Here is a 27,222-nt window from a genome sequence, read left to right on the forward strand (position 1 = left end):
CTACCCAAAATGTTTGACCCAGGTTAAACAATTTAAAGCAATGCTACCAAATACTAATTGAGTGTATGTAAACTTCTGACCCACTGGGAATGTGATGAAAGAAATAAAAGCTGAAATAAATCATTCTCTCTAATATTATTCTGACATTTCACATTCGTGGTGATCCTAGTTGACCGTAGACAGGGAATTTTTACTAGTATTAAATGTCAGGAATTGTGAAAAACTGAGTTGAAACGTATTTGGCTTCCAACTTCAACTGTACATACTTATACTTTGCGGAGGACATTCCTGAACCTAAGGACTCAGAGGAAGCTGCACGCTTCAATAGTGAAGCCGCAACCTTTGAGCCCTGCACCCCCACTCAGGGACCATCAACACAATCAATGCTCCTGCATCACCTTAGCCCTGCACCCCCAGGTGCCAAGGGTCCATTCTCGGTTGGTAAACAGTTCAATGTCACTTGTTTAACCCTAATCACACAATGTAGCTGTTTTCAACAGGGGTGGGCAATATCCACAGAGGGCTTTTGTCATGGCAGGGTTATGTTCCTACTAAACATTATTCAAGGAGACCGTGTGGATCTAGGAATTTCTATATAAAACTGTCACACTTATTAAATTAATCATATTCTGACCCAAGACATTTATTATTTGCATAATTGGTGTATTTGGTTGGTAGATCTGGTTGGTCCCACACTGGCCTTTGCTGGATAATATTCAGTACATTTGATGAAACAATACATGGTTGGAGAACAAAATTGCGCTCACACTGGCTGCCCTCAGGTTTGCTTTGGAGTATCTGCTGTATCATTCCTGAACTGTACATTTCATTACTTCTGCTTAAATATTTTCTCTGTACCTTATCATTACTGTCCTGTATATGACATTACTTCTGCCTATGTATTTTCCCAGGGAAGAGAAGGGAGACCGAGGCCTCATACCTGGAGACACTTGCAGCCCAGCGACTTCAATCAGCTGCGTGAAGATGAGGCAGCAGCCAGTGCAGCAGACAGGGCAGTTGAGATGGCCCAGACTTCCTGGTTTAACAATAGCCTCATAGCTGCATTTGGAGACTTTTCCCAAGCCATATAGGGAGTCAGACCACAGCAGCAGACATGTCACTTGAACTGGCTGAAGTTCTTAAGTAAAATACTATTTTTTTTAAACTTACATTTGCACTACACCAAAAGCATTGTGAATGTGACTTTCAATTACTGTTAGTTGAATTTAGCCTACTGTTAAACAAATAAAATAATTTACATTTCGGAGCAATACACTTCTTTATGATGTTACTTGTTAAATCCACTTCAATAATATGTAGATGAAGGGGAGGAAACAGGTTAAATAAGTATTTTTAAGCATGAGACATTTAAAAAAAATGATTTAACTAGGCAAATTAGTTAAGAACAAATTCATATTTACAATGACAGCCTACTGTGGAACAGTGGGTTAACTGCCTTGTTCAGGAGCAGAACTACAGATTTTTACTTTGTCAGCTCAGGGGTTTGATCCAGCTACCTTTCGGTTACAGGCCCAACACGCTAACCACTAGGCTACCTGCCTAGTGGATTGTGTATGTGTACCATTCAGAGGGTGAATGGGCAAGACAAAATATTGTAGTCCCTTTGAACGTGTGTATGGTAGTAGGTGCCAGGTTTGTTTCAAGAACTGCAATGCTGCTGGGTTTTTCACGCTCAACAGTTTCCCGTGTGTTTCAAGAATGGTCTACCACCCAAAGGACATCCAGCAAATGTAACAACAAAAAAAGTATTGATACCAGTGGGGGTAAGATAAATGAACTTATTTAAAGTCGTGATCAAAACAATCTTGAAGCATAGACTCCTATTGGTCAGACCAACGTTGAACAGTCCTTACCATAGGAGCTTCCTGCTTAAGTTTCTGCCTATAGGCGGGGATGAGCAGAATGTAGACGTGATCTGATTTGCAGAAGGTAGGGACGAGAAGGGCCTTGTAGCTGTCCCGGAATGGAGAGTAGCAATGAGCTAGGGTCCGTATTGTGCATGTAGCACAAGAGATGTGTTGATAGAATTTCTGTAGCGATTTCCTCAGATTTCCTTTATTAAAGTCCACAGCTACAATAAATGCTGCCTCAGGATATGCTGTTTCCAGTCTGCATATAGTAGAGTCTAGTTCCTTGAGAGCAGTCGCAGTGTCAACTTTCCAAAGGTGGGTCTATTGTAGACCCACATCCTCTCTGCTTACCTAATGTCAAAATAAAAGTCCTGCATGTGCGCCATAGTTGGAAAGTTTGTTTAATAATACGATCCTTTCGATATTTTGTGTCAAATTCCCCCCCGTCATAATGACCAACCTTCCTGCCCACCAGCACAGTAAGTTGAAATGGAATTGTTTCAACTTATGGCTTCCCACAGACTGTTTTTTTGCAACAGTGTCTTCAGAAAGTATTCATACCCCTTGACTTATTACATATTTTGTTATGTTACAGCCTGAATTCAAAATGTATTAAATTGTTGTTTTTACACACAATACTCCATAATGACAAAGTGAAAACATGTTTTTAGAAACATTTGCACATCTATTGAAAATGAAAAACAGAAAAATGTGCTCCTGAGTGGTGCAGCGGTCTAAGACACTCCATCTCAGTGCAAGAGGTGTCCCTACAGTCAGTCCCTGGCTCAAATCCAGGCTGTATCACATTCAGCCTTGATTGGGAGTCCCATAGGGTGGCGCCCAGTGTCGTCAGGGTTTGGCTGGAGTAAGTATTCACACCCCTGAGTAATACATGTTAGAATCACCTTTGGATGCGATTCAAGGTAAGTCTCTACAGAGCTTTGCACACCTGGATTGCACAATATTCATTTTTTAATTCTTCAAGTTGGTTGTTGATCATTGCTAGGAAGCCAAAGTCTTGCCATAAATTTTTAAGCCGATTTAAGTCAATACATTCAACGTCTTCTTGGTAAGCAACTCCAGCGTATATTTGGCCTTGTGTTTTAGGTTTTGTTCTGCTGAAAGGTGAATTTGTCTCCCAGTGTCTCTAATTACATAAATGATTTTGAGATACAAAGACTTTATTATAAAATAAATAAACTGTTCCACAAAAATGTGCATCATAACTGGCACACAGATCAGTAGAAATGATAAGACGAATTGGCACTGCAAATGGAAAAGGTTGCCGACCCCTGGTGTAGCCTATTACTGGCAACTTCGGGAGCGTAATGGCAGAATCTGAAAGCCAGCAGCAGCGGGAGGAGGAGGTTTGGGAAAAGTTTTCTTTATTCTGGTTAGGTGATCTTGATCTCTGGCTCCCTCTTGAGTCATTTGTGTGTCTTTAAATATTTAATCACAGTGTGTTTAAAGCATCAGACAAGCTCAGTAGCCCACATATAATTTATTTTATTTATATATGGGAAAAAACATATGTTTTAACATTTCGGTGGGTGAAAACAGAGTTGGGTCCTGTGGAATCGGTGAAGGTAACCAGACGTGGTCTGGTGATAAGTGTTTGTGTTTCTGCTGGTCAGAGTGAGCAGGTGCTCTGCGTTAAACGAACTGGAACAATAGAGGTGAATAGTTTTGCTCTCAAGAAAAGGGTGACGTTGAAAAGACTGAATACTGGGGTAGCAGTAAATGTGAAACTCTACCAACTGAAGGGGAAGATTCCCGATGTTTGTGATGCTCGTTGTTTGGTGTGGCGCAGACAGAGTGGCGTGAGTGCTGAAACAGAAGAATCGTTGTTTGTTCTTGTGAGTTTTGATGTTGAGTCTTTGTCCGACAAAGTGATGTTAGGATATATAAGATATCCCGTACGAGCTTTTGTGTTGAACACATTACGGTTGTTACAGGTGTCAAACTTATGGGCATGTCACAGCAGTATGTAGGATGGAGGTTCCTAGGTGTGAGAAGTGTGCAGAAGGGCATGATACAGTGATGATTTTTGCATGTAAATCTTGGTGGGGCAAACATCCCCCAAAAAAGGTTTTATGCATGCCAGCAAAGCCACTACACAACACTAAAAAATACATTAATTGCACCATAACAGTGACAAACGGTGCCCACAAACTGTTAGGGCCTACATAAAGCTGTCCCAACAACAGAGTTCCAACAGCAGTCCCCAACACCTTACCACTGCTACACATGGCTCTCAGCGGAGCCTTGTAAACAGCGAAACAGTAAATTCAGCCTCATTTACTGCCTTTAAAAAAACATAGCTAATATGGCTGACTTGCTTAAACAAATGTGGTTTCTACTGACAATTGAGATGGACAAACTATGGCATAAGGGAATGACAAGCGGATAAGAGACAATCCGTTATTTCGATTAAGACATTAATGAGAGAGCTAGGACAGACGTAGTCAATATAACTATTTGTTCAGCACCTTTGAAATGCACACGACAGGATTCAGAACATGGGCCGTTCATACAGTATTCTCCCTGTACACCAAGTCAGAACCATAGGATAAATAAAGGAGGCATATAAGCAGACAATGAAAGCTATTACAATATTCGATGATTACATTTCTCTAAAACAGTGTGCCTCACCAAGTCAGAAAAGTAGGCAAAATTATGAGGAGAAAAGGGACCAAATTATTAGGGTGAGGCACATGGGCTACTAACAGCTTACTACACAACATACACTTAGTATTACGTTCTTAGCTACAGTATACATATCTCCCTGGCATATTACATCATTTATGGAGCAGCATACAAGACACTTTTGTACTCACCTTGTTGTGCTGTGCTCACTTGAACAGGAAGGTGTTGTGGCGGTCCTTTGCGGGAAAATTTTGACATCAAAGTCTGGAATTCTCTAGATGTAATGTGCTTTCAAGACAACTGGGAACTCTGACAAAAACAAGGTCGAATCATGATGACGTCAGTGATCTTCAGGTCAGAGCTCTAGAAAGAGGCCTGAGTTCCCGACTTGCAATTCTGAGTTGGATGACCATTCAAAACGTATTTTCCCAGTCGAGTTCCCAGTTGTCTTGAACTCACTGAAGTCTGAGATTTCCCAGTTGTTTTGAGCGCAGCAGAAGTCATGCTGGATTGACAGTAGCCCTTTTTATTTTACCACTACGATCTGTTCTTAGGACGAAACAGAAAAAAAAATACTTGTGTAGAAAGTAAACATCTGCACCTCGATGGTGTCAACTGTGCTTATGTCTGCGAAATGAGTAAGTAGGGAAAAAAATTCAAACTTCTATTTATTTTCTAGTGATCGATGACAATCGTGCTCGCTGCCCAGACTTACATAATTACAAATGGTGTCCGACTTGAAAAAATCTAAATATACACATTGTGAGATATTTGGCAAAATAGACAGACATGCCCGTGTAGAATTTCCACATAGGGAAACAATGGGGCATCCTCAGAGTTCCAACAGTAAAGTGTAATTTCTGATATGTAATATCTGATATTTGAAAGGCTAGCGTTTGATGACCACAGAGCTCGACATCAATTCTGAGTTATTTGGCGAAATACAGACATTGCCATTGTATTGGGAAAATAGAGATGTCTAAAAAGTGAAGTCTTTTTTTTAACCAGCTTACTATTTATCTGCTACCATTTGCCTTTTTTTTGTGTTCAACACTTTGTAACTTCACTTTTCATTATTCACATGTCTAATTATCTGATATCATGGCAGGCAGGCAGGAAAGCAAAGGGTCTTAAGATCTACCAGATTTATATTTATCAATTTAAGTTACTTTGGCAGATAATGCTACCCATCTTAAGAAAGTGTTTTTTAATAATTAACTAAATGTACGGTGTATTTGGTTTAAGGGTATATGGACCATTGTTCATTGTCATGCTGTAAATGGCTATTTTATGGTTGTAAGTGATAAAATGAAGTAACAAATATTTTATATTTAGCAATTCTGAGTAATTACTACTTCAGTAAGGATTACTTTACACTTATTCGGTGACATTGTTTATGGTACTGCTAAATATTTCCAGCATAAGACCACGAATGACATTTTCTGAAGATTAGTTCTCCCTGGATACACCAATCCCAGGAAAACTCCTTCGGCGCTTTTTGTCTGTCCCTTTCCACCCCGCAAGAGGAAGAACTGACTAAGAGGACTACAAACATGACTGAAAATAAATCCTGAACATGAATTCAGTCACCTCATATTGGCACTTACGTGGGACGCCCCTATCTGAACCTACTGTCTTTACTAACATTAACCCTCAAATTCAACGGATAGGGACGGCCCAAGGATCCCGGATAGCAAGGACCAAAGTGCACTTCATCGGGAAATTTCCCGCCCGGGAACGGTAGCCAATCAGATACATGCATTTGATTCGCTCGAGTCGAAAATGATGATGCATTTCATTAGCCATGTCATTAGCATGCAATATAACCAACTTATATAGCAATATAACAAAACTTTCCCATGGTGTAAAATTGACGGCCGACCATATCCCGAGTAGCTTAGGTATAGGGCTTTACAACCATCCAAAGATATCTGCAGTCTGTCATATAGTCAGGGCGCCTCGTTCATTCTTAGCAAGACATATACAGGCATATTTATTAATGTTCGTGGTTGAGAGGCTTTGGTGCTTTTCAATGTTCCGAAAATACACAGCAGAAGCCAATACAGTGTTTGTGAACATTTCATAAATTGACAAAGTGTTGCGTCAGTTCTCATATTCAAGTGAATGGCATCACATGAACGAAGAGATTTGGTGCATTTTAATGTTTGGAAAACAACAAGGATCATGAACACCGGGTAGCGCAATAAAACCTAAAAATCAATATAAGGTCAAATAAAAAAATCTGAGGCAACTCAGAAAATAAAAGCAAAGAAAATAACACAAATAAAATATCTAAACCTGCCCTGTCTACCCTACCTCGTGTAATGAAACAAAAAACGCTGCAAATAATCAAAAAGCCTACCCTTGGCCGTGAAAATTAAGATGAAGCCGGTCACTGCTATAAAGTGTGTGATTGGGTTGTGAGTACCTCATAAATAATATATTAGTCCTAAAATAAATGACACCATCGTTTTCACGTGACAGATTCTCCAAAAGCCGATGTGTTTCCTTAACTACGTGTTTAGTGGTAGCATCGTCCTTCGGCCGGGGTAGAATGGAGCAAACGGCAAACCTTACTTCATACCGATACTCCCTAACTCTGATGATCAGTTCCCGCATCCACTTGATAATGTCGTGAGGAGAATCCCCTTGAGCTACGTTGTTTGTTCCAATGTGTACAATCAATAGCAGTGGACCACTGACAGTACGCAAATGGTACAACTGTTGACGTGTTGCTCGCTCCAGAGTTGTGCCAGGGTGCACCCAGCAGTGTGCAACAGGCAATGCATGTTTCGAAGCATAGAATCTGCAAGGACACAAACACTGAGTCCTGTTGGGGAAAACATTAAGGTCATTCAAATGGAACAGATTTCGGCTAGGTTGAGATGACATAAAACAAATACTAGGCTACATACCTGCACCGGCTCCTCTGGAGACAACGCACCAGCGCCAGGCCTCTCTAAAGCCCATAGGGACGTGCGGGGCCGTATCTCTGGTTTTGGATTCTATAAATTGTCGGTTTGAATAGTAATATTGTGACTTGTACGCCTACCCTATATTATGCAAAACGAATGCCCCGGGCCAATCGGCTATTGACTACACACTATAGCTAACAACCCCCCGGCTTCCCCACCGCTTCGTTCTCACTGGAAAAACTCCCGCGTGCGCTTTTTTCTGTTCCTTTCCACACTGCTGATGCAAGAGGAAGGACTGAAACAGCATTTTAACAGATCACTGTGAATTACTATGATGATTCATTATCTATTTTCATGCTCATGTTTTGAAATTATACTTGATTAATATTTCAATAACTATTATCAATTATCCTGAACATTAATTCTGTCAACTCTGGTCGAGAAACGTATTTTCCCGTTATATTCATTGTCAAATTCTCATTGTCAAATTCATCAACCAACAGGATCTAGCCGCTCTGCCTTCTCGCACAAGAAGCCAGCTCAACAAACCCTGCCAAAAGCTCGTGCTGTCAGCGGCAGCAATCACCTCTGCCTTCACCCGCAAGCGAAGGGCATGTTGAGGTAAATTTGTTATCTGCGAGGGTTGCATGATGTAATTTTTTCGAGGGCTGTCTTTTGTGTTTTCTATTACGTTTACATGAGATATTAAGATGCTTACATAATGCATGCATACTAGATTGAGGTTTGCGCATCTAACTAGTGATTATTTGGCCGGGGTTCAATACCTGCATAGTTGTTTTTCTCTAAATTCAAAAGACCTCCAACCCCTTTCGATGCGTGGAACGGATGTGGGTGGGGCTAGGTTTACATAAGGTGCTAATTTTAAGAAATTCACAAAAGCCCTGACAAAGGCCGTGAGGCCGATACGTAAGCTTAAAGACCAGTGATACTATAAAGAGCAGTGTGCGGTTTCCATTTCCTTATTTTTTTCTCTCTCCCAAAACCAATACGATATATACCAGTTATATATATATATATATATATATATATACTAGCTGTGGTATATATATATAACTGTAAAGTAATGGGTGACCAGGGTTAGGGTTAGGTTTAGGGTTAGAAAAATGGTGACCAAGTCAGGGTTGGGATTTAGGGTTAGGGCTAAAATAGGTTATACCTAGGGTTAGGGTTAGGGCTGAAATAGGTTATACCTAGGGTTAGGGTTTAAGACAAAAAACAGTATGGGTTTATAGCTCTCTTCCTCCGCCCTGTGGCCTTCTGTGGGTACTACATTACTCATTCGTGACACTTGTTAGGTTCATAATCTGAGTTAGCAACTGCGTCAGATCTACAGATCAAGGAACTAGACCTATCTATTTGGTTTGCAACTCAGTGAACCTGCGCAGCATTCGCTCAATTTGATACCTACGAACAAATAGATTTCGGTGCATATCAAATGATCCAGCAGCCATTTAGAAACAACAAATCGTTAAAAAAATGTCTTCTGGCTGTTTAAATTGGCCACGTCTTGAAAAAGAGGACAGGGACATCCATTTTGTTCAGGTTTACACCTTTTTCAGATTTTTTTTTTTTTTAACAATGACCATAAAATGTTTGATGATAAAGCTTTGGGTCACAATAACGTGTACCCAGGCGAAAAGTGAGCGTGCAATGTATTTAACAGAAAAAAAGCGTTGTTAAAAATCTCATGTGTCCAGCCTATTGCAGGTGTGCCCATGGGGCTGGGAATTAGACATGTTCGGTTCGAGAGAGGCAGGTTTAGGTTTCCAGCGTTAGAGTAGTGCATAAATTGTCGTATAGTTTAGTAGGTGGCGGTAATGCAACATTTATTGGATGCCAACCGCCGTTAAACCTAATCGAAGAAGAAGAAGTATGTGACGTCAGCTCTATGTTGCTTCCGGATTTGCTTTATTTTCCCTGACGTTCAGGCAGATTTTTTTGTTTTGAGTTATTGGATATTTATTTCAAAATGAACCGTATTTTCGGTCGAGGAAAACCGAAGGGACCACCACCAAATCTCACAGACTGCATAGGGAATGTAAGTATCTATGAAAATAACTTACAGAGCAGTGTCTATGACAAACAAAATAACTTGGCTTGCTGGCTAGCTAGCTAACTATCTGAATGACAGCTGATTGTTCTAGCAACAATGGGAGAAAGTTGTGACAGCCCATTGAAGACCTATAGCTCATAAAATACTCTATCTACTTAATGTTATCTTGAAAGTTAGTTTGATTAGCGTTATAATAGTGTCCAAGTGACTTAGCTAGCTAATTAGCTAGATGACCAATCGTCAATAGGCAGTTCAGTAGGGTGATGCTGGTTTCCAATGTAGGCTAAAAAGTGTTGTTCCAACCAGTTTTATGTTTGACCAAATCAGGTGTTAAGCTAGTGCTATTGGCTGTAAAAATTGATTGAAGAAAATGTAACAGATTATTTGATCATTATAATAACTAATACATGTATTCAAATAACTTTTTCTGATACCACAAGTTCATTACAAAGATTTCCGAGATTTCCGACAAGATCATTGAAATATGAAAACAGTCTGCATGGTTAACTCGTGCCAGTTCTTCCTCTCTTAAGGTTGACTCGCGAGCGGAATCTGTTGACAAGAAGATTGCCAGACTAGATGTTGAACTGGTCAAGTACAAGGATCAGATGAAGAAGATGAGAGATGGCCCTTCAAAAGTAAGATTTAACCCTACCCTGAGTGAAGCAGCTGTGGTATTAGATATGTTTACCTACGTCATTCTATTACACATGTAGGCTAATGCTGTTTGTGAACAAAACAATACACAAGTATGGTCCCCACTTGTTCTCAGCAGTATCTAGCTAGGTCTGATGTCGCGTGAATTGTTTCCTGTTAATGTTTTCATCAGAACATGGTCAAGCAGAAGGCGATGAGGGTACTGAAGCAGAAAAGAATGTGAGTAACTTATGAAGGGAGTATGTCAACACATCGATAACCACAAATTAATCAAGACACATATCACAGTAACCTAATGAACCACATCAAGTAGCAGTAAACCGTCACCCTAGTCAGGATATGAGCGCATAAAAACATCTGTATTGATGCTTTTCAATCTTGTTTTTCAGGTACGAGAGCCAGAGAGACAACCTCACACAGCAGTCCTTCAACATGGAACAGGCCAACTACACAATTCAAACTCTCAAAGACACAAAAACAACAGTAAGGGGCCACAGTAATGTACTGACTGTAACGCAAAGTCACAATTTACCGTAGTTGTTATGCCAGGCTGTTCTCTTGGGTTAAAAATGTCATATTTTGCATTATAGGTTGATGCCATGAAAATTGGAGCCAAAGAGATGAAGGCGGCATACAAGAACGTGAAGATCGATCAGATTGAGGTATTTGTCTTCTTTGAGTCCTGATGCACTACAACACCATTTGGTGGTCTGACGTAGAAGTGCAGTAGTTTTACTACAGACCCTTGTCTTGAAAGACTCAACATATTTCAGCCATCTGATCTGGGTCATATTCATCCGGGTAACGTGAATGGCCTATTGTGATTGAGAGACGTTTGGGTTAAGAGTTCCATGTTTTCCTGATGCAGGATCTCCAAGACCAGCTGGAGGACATGATGGAGGACGCCAACGAGGTGCAGGAGGCGATGAGCAGAAGCTACGGGACGCCAGAGATCGATGATGATGACCTGGAAGCAGGTCAGTGCTGTAAGAGTATGACACAGCCACAAGGGAGACAGTACACCGAAATGCAGTACATAACTGTATTGTGTTCCAACACGGTTGGTGTTGCTCCAGTACAGGATGGGTCTATATTAGAACATTGCTGTAGGTCAATAGATGGCATCATTTCCCACTGCACTACAGAGTTTTGTTTTTATTGTACTTCACCTTTATTTAACCAGGTAGGCTAGTTGAGAACAAGTTCTCATTTACAACTGCGACCTCGCCAAGATAAAGTGCTGTTTACTTCAGCACAGTGATACAACAGCGGTCAATGCAGTCCTTATGTCAATAGACTGCATGTAATAACTGCGCATCAATGGCTGTGTGCGTGTGATCCCAGAGCTGGATGCCCTGGGAGATGAGCTCCTGCTTGATGATGACAGCTCCTACCTGGATGAGGCCAGCACTGCCCCCTCCATCCCAGAGGGAATACCCAGTGACAGGGCACCAAACCGGGTACATATCTCTCTCTAACCACTGTATTCATGTTTACCCAGTTTAGTCTTGAATAATTCACTGGGGCATTATGTTAAAAGGCACTCACAACTGACACTGTTTCGATCAATACAGAAGACGGATGCATTGTTTTAAGGGTTCAGTTTTGTTTTTAGGATATTACATTGGATGAAGACACATTCTGCACCCATTTAGACATAACTGGAGTTTCCTACAAATGTGTAATTTATTGTCTGTTTTACAGGATGGAGTTCTGGTGGATGAATTTGGCCTGCCACAGATCCCTGCTACATAATGGATGGACAGCAGGCAGAAACCAATGGCAACACTCCCAACTCTTTAAAAAAAAATGTATCATAGCCTTTTTACAACATATACACTGAGTATACCAAATATTAGGAACACCATCCTAATATTGAATTGTGCACCCCCTCCACATACCCAATCCCCCCCCCCCCCCAACAAATAATTATTCAACCTGTCTCCTCCCCTTCATCTACACAGATCAATAAGGGATCATAGGTTTCATCTGGTCAGTCTGTCATGGAAAGAGGGTGTTCTTAATGCTTTGTATACTCAGTGTATATCTGACTGACATGCATTACATGGTGGTGGACATAGAAAAACAACTTGCCTTAATTAGGTTACCTTGAATTGAATAATTGACCATGTCAAAAATGTAAATCAAAAATCGATAGTGATGCTTGGCTATGTTCAAAATTATTGTTCTTTGTATGAACTAGTGTACTTTTCCCCCCCCCTCCAAGGTGATTCTTGGTATTTGGATGTTCTAACTTTCTACTGCAGCACTGTATTGCCAACTACTAATAAATATACATGTATTATATATTTCAAATTGTGGTGGTCCATCATGGTGGATTAAAGTAGAGAAGACTAAGTAATTTCACTATACAATAGAACACTAGTAGTGTGTAGAATTACAATTGCTCAAAAGCTATGATTTCCTGACTTTATACTTTTTCAGGTAGAAATGTTAGACAATGTGCACTTTGAGATGACAAAAACAGTGCCCAAACTGTATAGTGCACAGTGTTATAGATGTATGACAGCAACAAAGGCCTTATTTGAGCCAGTCATCACCAACTGAGCCTGTAGCTGAGGGGGAAGATATTCTTGTGAAGATACTCATCCTCGGTCTTGTTCCGAAGCTTCTCAAATTCATAGTAAGAAATCTACAAAAACAGACTTCTATTAGTTACAGATGGAGCACAGAGTAGATCTAAATGAATACAGACATGCTCTTTTTTGACAGAGTAGATGCCTAGAGACAGGCAGAACACTAGCAAAGGGGCTGAAATCAGAATTTACAGCAGACCGAACACTCAAAAAGGTCAAATCATCAGTGAAACAGGGTATTGAGGGTTGCGGCATGCATTTCCGACCTGAACAACTTTATATCCCAGAAGCCTCATGGCCTCTTTCCCCAGCAGCTGTCTTGTGTGCACAGTAAACCATCAATGCAAACTGCTATCCTCCAAGTACATAACAGAGCGCATGGGCCTGAATAAAATGGCTATAGTGCATTCGGAAATTATTCAGACCCCTTGACTTTTACCACATTTTGTTACGTTACAGCCTTGTTCTAAAATTGATTAAATTATTTTTTCTCAATCTACACACAATACCCCATAATGACAAAGCAGAAACAGGTTTTCAGATTTTTTTGCAAATATATTAAATATAAAAAAACAAACCTTATTCACATAAGTATTCAGACCCTTTGCTATGAGACTTGAAATTGAGCTCAGGTGTATCCTCTTTCCATTGATCATCCTTAAGATGTTTATACAACTCAATTGGAGTCCATCTGCGGCAATAACCAAGCCATGAGGTCGAAGGAATTGTCCAAGAGCTCCGAGACAGGATTGTGTCGAGGCACAGATCTGGGGAAGGGAACCAAAACATTTCTGCAGCATTGAAGGTCCCCAAGACCACAGTGGCATCAATCAATCTTAAATGGAAGAAGTTTGGAACCACCAAGACTCTTCCTAGAGCTGGCCGCCCAGCCAAACGGAGCAATCAGGGGAGAAGAGCCTTGGTCAGGGAGGTGACCAAGAACCCAATGGTCACTGCCAGAGCCTCCAGAGTTCCTCTGTGGATATGGAAGAACCTTCCAGAAGGACAAACATCTCTGTAGTACTCCACCAATCAGGCCTTTATGGTAGAGTGGCCAGACAGAAGCCACTGCTCAGTAAAAGGCACATGACAGCCCACTTGGAGTTAGCCAAAAGGTACCTAAAGACTCTCAGACCATCAGAAACAAGATTCTCTGGTCTGATGAAACCCTATGGTGAAGCATGGTGGTGGCAGCATCGTGCATGTTTTTTAGCGGCAGGGACTGGGATACTAGTCAGGATCGAGGCAAAGATGAACGAAGCAAAGTACAGAGAGATCCTTGATGAAAACATGCTCCAGAGCGCTCAGAACCTCAGACTAGGGTGAAGGTTCACCTTCCAACAGGACAATGACCCTAAGCACACAGCCAAGACAACGCAGGAATGGCTTCAGGACAAGTCTCTGAATGTCCTTGAGTGGCCCAGCCAGAGCCCGGACTTGAACCCAATCGAACATCTCTGGAGAGACATGAAAATAGCTGTGCAGCAACACTCCCCATCCAACCTGACAGAGCTTGAGAGGATCTGCAGTGAAGAATGGAAGAAACTCCCCAAATACAGGTGTTTCAAGCTTGTAGTGTCATACCCAAGAAAACTTGAGGCTGTAATCGCTGCCAAAGGTGCTTGAACAACGTACTGCTTTGTCATTATGGGGTATTGTGTGTAGATTGATGAGGGGAAAAAACTATTTAATCAATTTTAGAAAAAGGCTGCAATGTAACAAAATGGGGAAATTCAAGGGCTCTGAATACTTTCCGAATGCACTGCGTCTATGCATTTCATTGTTTGAATGTCTATTGTTTTTACCTCTTGAAGATATAGTCAATTTCACTGTCAAGGCAATACATATCCATCCTCATCCAGCTTTATTTCCACATCTGAAACAAACATAGGGGCGAGATTTGTCTTTGCGCCTTTATTTTCAGTATAGGTATAACCATAACATTGTCTGAAGCATTGAATTAAAGGTTACATGTGTTGTATCTTAAAATGTGCTGTCTGCATTACCTAGTGTGTAGCAGTATGGAGTGAGGACTCTGGAAGTGAAGTAAGCACGGGCCCCTAGTAGATCCACCAGTCCAGTTTTCACATAGTTGTAGAGGTGTCCGTCAACCGGCGTCTCCAGAGACCGACCAGGAGTGAGGAAAAACTTGACACGGTACATAGGAAGGAGCCTTGGACCCTGGGGTTAATACAGGGTGTTAAAGGTAAATCAGAGGATAGTGTGCTAGGATTGCAACACTGCAGTTGAGCAAGTCATATACAGTTGAAGTCGGAAGTTTTCATATACCTTAGCCAAATACATTTAAACTCAGTTTTTCACAATTCCTGACATTTACCCCTTGTAAAAATTCCCTGTCTTAGGTCAGTTAGGATCACTACTTTATTTTAAGAATGTGAAATGTCAGAATAATAGTAGAGAGAATTATTTATTTCAGCTTTTATTTATTTCATCACATTACCAGTGGGTCAGAAGTTCACATACACTCAATTAGTATTTGGTAGCATTGCCTTTACATTTTTTAACTTGGGTCAAACGTTTCAGGTAGCCTTCCACAAGCTTCCCACAATAAGTTGGGTGAATTTTGGCCCATTCCACCTGACAGAGCTGGTGTAACTGAGTAAGGTTTATAGGCCTCCTTGCTCGCACACGCTTTTTCAATTCTGCCCACAAATTTTCTATAGGATTGAGGTCAGGGCTTTGTGACGGCCACTCCAATACCTTGACTTTGTTGTCCTTAAGCCATTTTGCCACAACTTTGGAAGTTTGCTTGGGGTCATTGTCCATTTGGAAGACCCATTTGCGACAAAGCTTTAACTTCTTGACTGATGTCTTGAGATGTTGCTTCAATATATCCACATAATTTTCCTTCCTCATGATATCAACTATTTTGTGAAGTGCACCAGTCCTTCCTGCAGCAAAGCACCCGCACAACATGATGCTGCCACCCCATTGCTTCACGGTTGGGAGGGTGTTCTTCGGCTTGCAAGCATCCTCCTTTTTCCTCCAAACCTAACAATGATCATTATGGCCAAACAGTTCTATTTGTGTTTCATCAGACCAGAGGACATTTCTCCCAAAAAGTACGATCTTTGTCCCCATGTGCACTTGCAAACCGTAGTCTTGCTTTTCTATGGTGGTTTTGGAGCAGTGGCTTCTTCCTTGCTGAGCGGCCTTTCAGGTTATGTCGATATAGGACTTGTTTTACTGTGTTTATAGATACTTTTGTTCCAATTTCCTCCAGCATCTTCACAAGGTCCTTTGCTGTTGTTCTGGGACTGATTTGCACTTTTCGCACCAAAGTACGTTCATCTCTAGGAGACAGAACACAACACAGGTGTGTGGTCCCATGGTGTTTATACTTACATACTATTGTTTGTACAGATGAACGTGGTACATTCAGGCATTTGGAAATTGCTCCCAAGAATGAACCAGACTTGTGGTGGTCTATAATTTTTTTTCTGATGTCTTGGCTGATTTCTTTTGATCTTCCCATGATGTCAAGCAAAGAGGCACTGAGTTTGAAGGTAGGCCTTGAAATACATCCACAGGTACATCTCCAATTGACTCAAATGATGTCAATTAGCCTATCAGAAGCTTCTAAAGCCATTATAATTTTCTGGAAAATTCTAAGCTGTTTAAAGGCACAGTCAATTTATTGTATGTAAACTTCTGACCCACTGGAATTATCATACAGTGAATTATAAGTGAAATAATTTCTCTGTAAACAATTATTGGAAAAATTCCTTGTGTCATGCACAAAATAGATGTCCTAACCGACATGCCAAAACTATAGTTTGTTAACAAGAAATTTGTGGAGTGGTTGAAAAATGAGTTTTAATGACTCCAACCTAAGTGTATGTAAACTTTCGACTTCAACTGTAATTAAAATTGATTTGTAGTAACTCGTTACCTCATAGAAAGGGCATTCAAGCTTCACAGTCATGTAGAGCTGGGTCAGTTGGGCCAGTACAATCTGGTCAACTCCCATGCCTTGCTCTGGAACACAAATTAATTTACAATTGTTAAACCAAAGATACTGCAACAAGTGCAATTATGAAGAAGAGTAAAGTAAGTGTTGGGCAATTCCATGGTAATGGAGATTTTTCTATTTAAAATATACCAAACAAGCCTCCCAAATGGCACAGCAGTCTAAGGCACTGCATCGCAGTGCTTGAGGCGTCACTACAGATCCGGGTTGAATCCCAGGCTGTGTCACAACCGGCTGTGACCGGGAGTCCCATAGGGCGGCGCAGAATTGGCCCAGCGTCATCTGGGTTAGGGGAGGGTTTGGCCGGGGGCTTTACTTGACTGATCATGCTCTAGCAACTCCTTGTGGCGGGCCGTGCGCCTGCAGGCTGACTTCGGTCGTCAGTGTTTCCTCCGACACATTGGCTACCAAACAAAAACATTTCTTTCAATGTTTAACAAACCATAGAACTATGCACAATGACTAGCTTTTAACAATTTCCACAGACAATTTTACACCAACACATTTACAGGAAGAACTGTGCAGATACAAAGTTTGGTAACAGAATAAAATTGATTTTACCGTAATTCTGTTATCAAACTTTAAATCTTTAAAAATTGTATTTAATGTGTAAATTGTTCGAAGTAGTCATTGTGCATAGAGTAGTATTGTTTGTTAAACTTTGAAATCAATGGTTTTTGTTTGGTATACATTTTAAAGTGAGTCTCAGCATAATTCCGTTTCCGTTGAATTGCCCTGTGGGTTTATCAATGAGAGTACCTTGTAATTTCTGGAAGAAGTAGAGGTTGAAGACCTTGGACACAAAGTTGACAGGGAACCTCTCTACCAGGACGTAGGAGTGCAGCAGGTTGAGGAGTGTTCTGGGCTGGAAATGAGAGAAGCGTGCGTACAGGATGGCCGCCACATTCCGGAACACCGCCCCAGCGTTGGGCGGCAGGTAGCCCAGCTTCCCAAACGGGATGATCTGCCTGGCCACTTGGCTGGTGCTGTAGTTTTCCGCCCGGTACACAAAGCTCTCTGCCACAGCGTCAAACACCGGTAGCGACAGGATGTTCAGGCGCCCCAAGCACTGCATCACCTTGGTAACTGAAAGCCATCTTGAGCATGTGTCTCTCCATGACCTCCACCAAGAAGGAGTGTGCATAGCGTTTAGGAGGTCCTGGTAGCTGCCCTCCTCCCCTACTCCTGCCTGCAGCAGTCCGTATACAGCAGTGAGCTCTGCTAGGCTCTACTGGCCTGGCTCATGCCTCTGTACCTGCTCCAGCATCCCACAACCCGGGCCCTCCAGGGCCTGGCCGAAGGTGCACGGCTGTCCCACGCTCATCTGGCTCCCGTCCAGCCGCTCCTGGCACTCCGACACCAGCCGCACCACCAGCGTGCTCTAGGGGTCCACGTAGAGGTGCGTGCAGGCCAGCAGGGCAGAAATCAGCTCGGTCTCCGTCAGACGAGAGTCCTGCTCTAGCTGGCAGCACAGCACACTGAGGGGTCCTTCAGGGTCAGCCACACAGTGCAAGACTGCCGCTGCCATAGTGTCAGACGTGATCTCCACAGTGCGGAGGAGTGCAGGACCTGTCTGGAGGAAGAGCAACTGCCGAGGCGGTCCAGGAAGGCTTTCTCTTCTGCAACAGTGGGTCAGTGCACCTGGCCGACTGACCCAGTGGCGTAGAAAGAGTCCTTGGCAATGGTGGACAAACTCATACAAGCTGGCTGACTGAGTCTCTGGATACAGCGGTCCGCTGAGGTCCATAGGTACGCCACACACAGGGGCTCCCCTTCCGGAGCACACAGAAGTCTGGAGATGCTACCCAGCCCACCTGGAGGACTGAGGTGTGCCCTTGTCTGCCAGAGTAGCTGAAGCCTCTGGATCACCTTTAAAGCCATGGTTCTGTTCCAGGACTCACCGGGTGGTTCCAACCTGCATGAGCATGAGAACAGATTAACCTTCAAAGCTCTGTTAGTTACCAGAACACCCTGCAGGCACAGTGAGGCCAAAACGTTATTTTACGCAATAAATTACTGGGAGATATGGAGTGTGCAACTCTTTTTATAGTTTAGTTACCAGAACCACTACAGTAAAAGACTACAGTGCTGTGGAATATTTACATCGGATTCAAGTGTTTTCCATAAACACAGGTTCATGGAATGCCCCATTCATTTTGATGTTAATTAACCTTTTTCTTGTTGGTGGTTATCAAACTACACGCAAAGTCTGACTAAACATACCATGACCTAACCATACTGTTAGAAAATACATGCAAATGTCAGCTTTTGGCCAACTAATACAGTGCAACCCATAATCTAACAGGGGATGCCACAAAACATGTGAAAGATCCAGCCACCGGTCCAGCGTGGTTCTGTAAGGAAGGTGCTCAGTAGTGATTGGCCGTTAACTAAGCCAATGGGCTGGGTTAATATTTTTCACTAAGCCACTAGGGGGAACTACAATGCCAGAGTTACCAAAATAGACTTACTGAAGTTAGAATAAGCATTAAAGAGAAAGTTACAATGTATATTTCAGTGTAAATATGAGAACAAAAGAATTGTTAAGGAAATTCAGTTAAGTGCAAGTGGTAATATTTGATGCAGTAAATTTACAAATCTGTTATAGTATGGTTTGGTATTTTTTGCTGTTACTGTGCCAGATGATTGACTGCTGCTATATGCATATTTTGGGAATTTATTAAAAATAAACTGATGACAAGGATCTGATATATTAAGTTTAGTATCTAGATAATATTTTAGGCTGCATTTACACAGGCAGTCTAATTCAGATCTTTGGCCAATCCTTTTTTGCTAGATATTCCTCTGAAATGTGTAGTTGCCATCTAAGATGACTGTATATACACTGCTCAAAAAAATAAAGGGAACACTTAAACACAATGTAACTCCAAGTCAATCACACTTCTGTGAAATCAAACTGTCCACTTAGGAAGCAACACTGATTGACAATACATTTCACATGCTGTTGTGCAAATGGAATAGACAACAGGTGGAAATTATAGGCAATTAGCAAGACACCCCCAATAAAGGAGTGGTTCTGCAGGTGGTGACCACAGACCACTTCTCAGTTCCTACAGGTTCCTATGCTTCCTGGCTGATGTTTTGGTCAGTTTTGAATGCTGGCGGTGCTTTCACTCTAGTGGTAGCATGAGACGGAGTCTACAACCCACACAAGTGGCTCAGGTAGTGCAGCTCATCCAGGATGGCACATAATGCGAGCTGTGGCAAGAAGGTTTGCTGTGTCTGTCAGCGTAGTGTCCAGAGCATGGAGGCGCTACCAGGAGACAGGCCAGTACATCAGGAGACGTGGAGGAAGCCGTAGGAGGGCAACAACCCAGCAGCAGGACCGCTACCTCCGCCTTTGTGCAAGGAGGCGCACTGCCAGAGCCCTGCAAAATGACCTCCAGCAGGCCACAAATGTGCATGTGTCTGCTCAAACAGTCAGAAACAGACTTCACGAGGTTGGTATGAGGGCCCGACGTCCACAGGTGGGGGTTGTGCTTACATGCTATGGACTGGCCCGCCCGTTCCCCAGACCTGAATCCAATAGAGCACATCTGGAGCATCATGTCTCGCTCCATCCACCAACGCCGCGTTGCACCACAGACTGTCCAGGAGTTGGCGGATGCTTTAGTCCAGGTCTGGGAGGAGATCCCTCAGGAGACCATCCGCCACCTCATCAGGAGCATGCCCAGGCGTTGTAGGGAGGTCATACAGGCACGTGGAGGCCACACACACTACTGAGCCTCATTTTGACTTGAGGACATTACAAAGTTGGATCAGCCTGTAGTGTGGTTTTCCACTTTAATTTTGAGTGTGACTCCAAATCCAGACCTCCATGGGTTGATAAATTTGATTTCTATTGGTAATTTGTGTGTGATTGTTGTCAGCACATTCAACTATGTAAAGGAAAAAGTATTATATAAGAATATTTCATTCATTTTTTGAGAAGTGTAGATTTAAGCGATTTTTGTATTATCTAGGAATTCCAAACTAACATGGTGAATTCCAAACCCGTCACTAGCTCCACGTCCACACACGCTAGGTGGAAAGGGTAATGACTGAGAAAATTCCTTGTTGGGACATAACATACCAGCACAGGAAGAAGGGAACCATCAGTTTACTAGACATAAGTCAGCATATTATTTCAGCAGTTAAGTCATGATTTAAATAGGGTAAAGAATGGCGCAAAATACAAGTTGATAGAGTCATTTATTTAAAGCTTATATTTATTATAAAATGTAAAAATTCAGCTAGACCAGACCATTTGAGTAGCATAGGAGCTTGCTTCCAGAGTTGCATTTTCCATTTCACGTCACAGACTAGTACATTGTTTTGCAAATTCACCATCACCCACTAAATTTCTCAATACAGATGTGCAAATCTGCCAGTATTAAAATGGGAGCTCACAGATATGGTCAAAGCCATTGTTTCACCTTGCTAAACATGATTTATTAGAGCTGAGACATGCAGCAAGATGGTCTAGCTGGGGGTAAAAGAGTAGAGGGGTCAGAGAGAAACCATAATACAACTGGCATGGCTGTGGCCTTAATCGTCCTTGTCCTTGGCGCCATGTTTTAGGATGCGTGTGAACTCCACATAGTTGAAGTTGCTCTTTTTGTCAATGGGCGCCTCCCTGAAGAGCTCGTCCACCTCCTCGTCTGTGAAGCGGTCACCCATTGTGGTCAGCAGCTCTCTGAGGTACTCCTCCTGGATGACACCTGAGGACAGACAGGGTGACGCAGTGAGACAGGTATGAGAAAATGCCCATGTCATGGTTACTCCCCTTGGGTGGTGGTGCATGGGTTATTCATGTGTTGACTCACAACCAACCCATCAGCATTTTTTATTTTTAAATGCCGAGCATCTGGCCAACCCAACACGAAACAAAAACATTAACCAAGACATTTGATCGAAGTTGACAGAAAGCATATTTCTGTATTTACAATCCACAGCCCGCTCAAAGGTGATATTTTGAAATTAAGTTTCAGGGTAGGGATACTTAAGGAATAAAACAAAAATGCCCAATGTGTATTTGTAAGCATGAATTTCCTATATGGACCAGAGCCCTCACCTTTTAGCCTTGTAAATTTCTATGACAAATCCTGGGGCAGGCTAACTCAGGGCTAACTCACTTTATATACTGAATAAAGTTTCTTAGCCACGAGTTGAGGACCAATGAAATCAGATACCTTCCCTCTTGCAAAGATAGTCATCATCCCCTTCATTTGAGGAAGACACCTGATAAAGTATTTACACATTTTTTAACACTAAAAATATTTATGCTAAAATACACATCACACATTGAATGGCAGCATTTGCGTTCCAAACGGTGTTTTTCACACTATTGCATTTAGAAATGTGCGAAAGGATAACTGACAGCCAACCAACCATAGATATAACCCACCAATGACAGTTCCCATTCAAATCAAGACTGGCAGCCATTGCTAGTTTTATTAAAATTGCCTTGGTTGGAGGTTCCAAACCCTTCTATAGATATGTCTATGGCCACAACGTGTTCCACAGATAGGAGCGGGAAAAAGCACACCAAAGACAGCATTAACAATAAGTAATAAAATCAACAAAGCAATTCTACAAGCCCATTTAACACCATAGCCTTTGTCATTTTGAAATCAGCACAAATTAAAATGACAGTGGCCCATGGATTGATGTTTCATCTTTGTCTCAATGAAGAGTTTGGAGTTCGACTAGCCATGTGCAACTGCAATTAATTACAAGCCTGCTAGAAATACAAGCATTCCAGGTCAGGCTTCAGCCATACTACAATGAATGAGCAATATCCATCGTAGTACAGATGAAGCCTGACTTGGAATGTGTAGGTAACTGAAGCTGGCTAGCTTTAAAAGCCTGAGTAGATCTAGCTTGCTTCATAGTATACCACTCTGAATTAATCATTTTGGGAATAAACCCTTGGGAGCCATGGTTTAACCCACCAATGTTACTTGGACAGCCCAAACATTCAGTCTATGCTGCTAAGCCAGACTCCTCAGGAATTGTATCTTCATCAGGAACCCCACAAACACATTCTCACCCTTACCGGTCAGGCAGATGGCATCTAAGAATGAGGTCTGATACCAACAGGCACAGCGAGTTTCTATCCACAAGCCATCAGACTGCTGAGCACTTGAACCAGACCGAGCACCTTCTCTGATTCTCCGCACCTTAGCACGCACACCACAACTGCTGCCACCAGACTAAATATACTGCTCAATTTATACACTTGCCACCCACTACACTTGGAAATATTGGACTATAAACTGCACCTTCCTGTATAATGTACACTATGGTTATTCTATTCTACTGCCATTTACTTATCATTGTTGCATTGTCAAAGGAACTTACAACTAAGAATTTTGTTGGACCATGCATTATAAAACTTGAAACTTCTCTACACAACTACAGCATCCATTGTCAGTCACTACAACAGTATGAATCTATACAGGCCGACACTAACATTCCTTTCCACTTGGAATAATTCCTTAAAGAAAAACCCAATGATTTGTTATAGGCTTACCTGTGCCTTCTTCGTCGAAACAGGCAAAAGCGTTTCTGATGACGTCCTCAGGATCTGTGCCGTTGAGCTTCTCTCCGAACATGGTGAGGAACATGGTGAAGTTGATGGGCCCAGGCGCTTCAGTCATCATAGCCTCCAGGTAATCATCAGTCGGGTTCTTCCCTAATAAAAACAAAGACAAAGAGTGCCACATTAGAAGAGATTGCATTCAACTTCCTGTCAACAGCAACCTAGTTTTACAATAATAATCGGCATAAATGGTTTCAATCATATAAAACAATGGTAACAGGGTGGTAGGGAATTTTGGAAAAATGCATGTTTTTTGTGAATGCACAACTGTTTCAATGGAATGCCTCTCTCCTAACACCAACTTACCAGCTGGGAGACAAACCCAACCTTAGCCTGGGGGTAAATACCCTGTATCACCTTACATAACAAACCTAAACCCTTTCAGCAAGACGGACTGGGTCTACAAACACTACAAAGTTTAACACTAAGCATTGAACAAAAGACATATATGCAATCATTGAGAAGGGAGCCCAACATAAGCACACTCAAGAGATTTCACAAATCATCCAGTGCCTCAGTTTCACATTGAGTGAATCAATGTCCAAGAGAAAACCATGGACAGATTTCAGCTCAGCTAAGGGGGAGCTTCAGAGACACACCTAGTGAGGCAAGCATGTCATGCAGGTCCTCCTTGTCGACAAACCCATCGCGGTTCTGGTCAATCATGTTGAAGGCCTCTTTGAACTCCTGGATCTGAGACTGGTCAAACATGGCGAACACATTGCTGGTAGCGCGCTGGGGGCGCTTCTTGGTGGTCTTTCCCTTGGCCCGTTTGCTCGACATTTTGGCTGTTGTGTGTTTACCTGCGAGGCTGAAAAGAGAATATTCCTGAATAAGACCACAGCACCAGATTTGTAATAGCCTAAAAAGTTACTTGCCCTTTCAATCAGATTTAGAATTTGTGTTTTGATGATGTCAATGAAGTTCAATTCTAGGGACAATAACATTTGAGGATACACAAGGGTCTACAAAAACAAGCAGGTAACCTGGCTCATGTCATTACCCAAATAAGATTTGACTAGTCATGCCCAGCTTTCTGTGACTATGGGCTAATCTAATTCAGACTGGCAAATTATTCCCCAGGGATGTGTCCTCACTGTGCTATAAATGGAAATGTTCTACTGCTGTGAAGGTTGTTTCTAGCTGTTCCCTTTGCACAGGATAGGATAAACTACAGATGTGAGAATAAATTCCCTTTTCAGGCAAGTTCAACAACGTCTTATTCGAAGAGGAAGAGGGCCACTGCCTCTAATATGCCTCCCTTCCTAGCAAGTAAGAGGGAGCCAGTGGTCCACGCCATTGATTCACTATTATGGCAACACAGCTGGATAAGACTGATTCGGTGACCTAATTTGAGGTTGAACAATGATAGACTAAATTCAGACTGAAGTTCTTTCCAATACCACATATCCTTTTCTATTGATGGTAGGTGAGAAATCTAGTGACAGTCAAGGCATCATTAACATTATAATGATATTTTGAGAAAGAACTTACGGAAAAAAACTCATGCCAAGTTAGGGCTACGTAATGAATGAGGCCTATAAACTGCGGTTAGCTGTTAATACTTGCGTAACCTAAAGTAATATAGATAGTATCGTAGAAATTAACATGAAACCAAATATCAATTTACACAAATTTGGAATGACTATGAGCAATAAGCTACAGATAGACAGCTGACGTTAGGACTTGTCCTGAACAACATTAGCAACAATACTGGAATCTGCGTTAACTTTCAAAATAAAAGACGCCCATTGAAAATGATGCAAACAGATACAAAAAGTGTAATCATGCCACAATTGGACTAGATAACGCCAAACAAGGTTTGAACGTTATACAAGTAGTTACAATTTGACAAATGAAATCATGATCTAGTCGCACTGTGTATGCATTTGAATAAAGAATTTCATTGGGGGCATACTTATAAATAAGCACTCTACAGACTAACCTATGAATTGTTCTCCAATGAAATGGGGTATCAGCCTACCCAGTGACTCACAGAACACAACTTTGTAGAGTTAACAAAAATATTAGCGTCTTAGCTCTTATTGTGGGACTCTGAAACAACCACTAGAAGTCATGCTAGCAGAAAGCAATGACTGGAAGTCCATGGGTAACACTAGTTAGAGGTAGTTTCGTGAGCCAATGACAACATCATTCATACTGGATAGAAAAAAATGGAATCCACAAGTTAATCTGACTCATTGCCAAAATCCTGAAGTATATCAGTCTACCTGTGTATGGAACATTAATATTGCAATGTACATCCTAACCTATGTGCACCCATGAAATTGGTTGTCACCCTACTCAGACACTCACAGAACATTACTATGTAGAGTTTCCACTAGTATTAACATCTTAACTCTTAACTCTTATTGTGGGACTGAAATGAGCAAAATTAAGCTCAGTCAACCAATGTGAATTCCACAGTCAATGTCCGGCTACAAGAGCCAAGACGCTAACATTTGTGTAAACTCTACAGTTGTGTTCTTTGAGTGTCACTGAGTAGGCTGATAACCCATTTCATAGGTGCACAGACTGTACAGTGCATAGAAGTATGACCTCAAACCAACTCAATTAAAACACCCACAGCTCAATTTCAGATGTTATTTTAAGGGGTCAAACTAACAGTATTTTGTTGAACTTATAACATGCCAACCTTGTGTAGCATGATCTAGTCCAATTGTGTCATGATTCCACAATTTTCATCAGTTTCAATGGGGAACTTTTATTTTGAAGGTAAACACCGACTCCACTGTTGTTCACGCGGGTCGCAACACACTGGTGACGTTAGCGACATTGTTGGGTTAAAAACATTACGAATCCCAGGACGTCCGCTACGCTAGTTACTTGGTTTTGGTACACATTTGCGTCATTATAATACTTAACCAACTACCGTACGGCCTGTTATATGTAACTTAAAACGATACATGTGCTAGTTAGAACGAAATGTTATTTCTCCCCATGCAGGAAATACTGTCATTTTGGCAGCTAACAAGCCGATATAGCTAGCTTGCTAACCCCGCTAGCTAAATCTGCCAGAAAACACATACATTCATAGTAACACTAGTAGCTTCGACATTTTAAGCTATATAACTGACAATTCAAAAGTAGCATGGAATTAACAAGAGAAATAATACTTTTTACGTTCAAATAAGCATATATATATATAAGACCTACCTAATTCCGAAAAAATGGATAGTCAGTTAGCCCGTGCTGCCCTCTCAACCACCGCCCTAACTTCCTAATAATGGTTTCGCACAGGAAATGCAGGCCAAACCAACTTCGGGAAATGGGGAGGACTTTAAAATGTCTAAATCATTTATATTTGTATTCAATTATATTTTGCACCGTACAATAAAACAATACATATTTAGATATGTCTTTAATGTTTTTTAGATTTGACTATGCATAGTTTATGTAAATGCTCGTAAATCATTTCATTTTTACTTTGGTAAACCCCCACGAGGTAATGGTGTTTTCTCAAAAGACATTCTTGACATATGCCCAAATACGGAGAAAATAAATGCATCTTCCTGTGCCTAATCATGAGTAAAATAACGTTACTTTGGTGACACAATTTTAATTATATTAAAACTCGGATTTCCTTCATTTCACAAAACATGTACAAAAATAGAATGATTATAGCTAAGCCATTTCCAACACTTCTACACTAGTTGAGCCCCACCCTCTTGTCATAGGCCAAAGGAACAGCAAACATAATTATTTTTTAAAATATATATTTTTTTACCTTTATTTCACTAGGCAAGTCAGTTAAGAACAAATTCTTATTTACAATGATGGCCTACCAAAAGGCAAAAGGCCTCCTGCGGGGACGTTGGCTGTAATTAAACTCCTTTGTAAACTCAG

At 41.5% G+C, this 27,222-nt stretch overlaps 2 protein-coding genes and 1 pseudogene across 4 annotated transcripts; 1 reads left to right on the top strand and 2 right to left on the bottom strand.

Moving 5' to 3' along the window:
* Window positions 1–7,645: 7,645 nt before the first annotated feature.
* LOC129822755 (charged multivesicular body protein 5-like) lies at window positions 7,646–12,472 on the top strand. Of its 3 annotated transcripts, XM_055881140.1 has the most exons (9): window positions 7,646–7,753; window positions 7,936–8,053; window positions 10,040–10,144; window positions 10,336–10,382; window positions 10,553–10,646; window positions 10,754–10,825; window positions 11,032–11,140; window positions 11,508–11,623; window positions 11,868–12,472. In XM_055881140.1, exons 3-9 carry the CDS (start codon window positions 10,115–10,117, stop codon window positions 11,916–11,918), a joined length of 519 nt encoding a protein of 172 aa, XP_055737115.1. In that variant the 5' UTR covers window positions 7,646–7,753; window positions 7,936–8,053; window positions 10,040–10,114; the 3' UTR covers window positions 11,919–12,472. The 3 variants fall into 3 exon arrangements, with proteins under 3 accessions (XP_055737115.1, XP_055737114.1, XP_055737113.1); XM_055881139.1 differs by having other exon boundaries at window positions 7,655–8,053; XM_055881138.1 differs by lacking the exons at window positions 7,646–7,753; window positions 7,936–8,053 and adding an exon at window positions 9,305–9,491.
* Window positions 12,473–12,599: 127 nt separating this feature from the next.
* Window positions 12,600–18,647, bottom strand: LOC129822757 (FAST kinase domain-containing protein 3, mitochondrial-like; annotated as a pseudogene).
* A 2,299-nt stretch (window positions 18,648–20,946) lies between these two features.
* On the bottom strand, window positions 20,947–26,621 carry LOC129822758 (myosin regulatory light polypeptide 9-like). The gene is made up of 4 exons (XM_055881141.1): window positions 26,533–26,621; window positions 23,955–24,166; window positions 23,287–23,448; window positions 20,947–21,472 (listed from the first exon to the last, which is right to left on the bottom strand). The coding sequence occupies exons 2-4, from the start codon at window positions 24,136–24,138 to the stop codon at window positions 21,300–21,302; spliced, it is 519 nt and encodes a 172-aa protein (XP_055737116.1). The 5' UTR covers window positions 24,139–24,166; window positions 26,533–26,621; the 3' UTR covers window positions 20,947–21,299.
* Between the last annotated feature and the right edge of the window lie 601 nt (window positions 26,622–27,222).

This window comes from Salvelinus fontinalis, chromosome 25, assembly GCF_029448725.1.
Source record: "Salvelinus fontinalis isolate EN_2023a chromosome 25, ASM2944872v1, whole genome shotgun sequence".
Lineage (NCBI taxonomy): Eukaryota > Metazoa > Chordata > Actinopteri > Salmoniformes > Salmonidae > Salvelinus > Salvelinus fontinalis.

Bases quoted from the DNA above. Each gene is read 5' to 3' on its own strand.
- LOC129822755 (XM_055881138.1), top strand. From the start codon at position 9,423: ATGAACCGTATTTTCGGTCGAGGAAAACCGAAGGGACCACCACCAAAT. The intron at 9,492-10,039 runs GTAAGTATCTAT...TCCTCTCTTAAG, and splicing joins TCACAGACTGCATAGGGAAT to GTTGACTCGCGAGCGGAATC. The intron at 10,145-10,335 runs GTAAGATTTAAC...TGTTTTCATCAG, and splicing joins TGAGAGATGGCCCTTCAAAA to AACATGGTCAAGCAGAAGGC.
- LOC129822758 (XM_055881141.1), bottom strand. From the start codon at position 24,138: ATGTCGAGCAAACGGGCCAAGGGAAAGACCACCAAGAAGCGCCCCCAG. The intron at 23,449-23,954 runs GTGTGTCTCTGA...TGTTTTTATTAG, and splicing joins TGACATGCTTGCCTCACTAG to GGAAGAACCCGACTGATGAT. The intron at 21,473-23,286 runs GTAAGCCTATAA...GTCTGTCCTCAG, and splicing joins TTTCGACGAAGAAGGCACAG to GTGTCATCCAGGAGGAGTAC.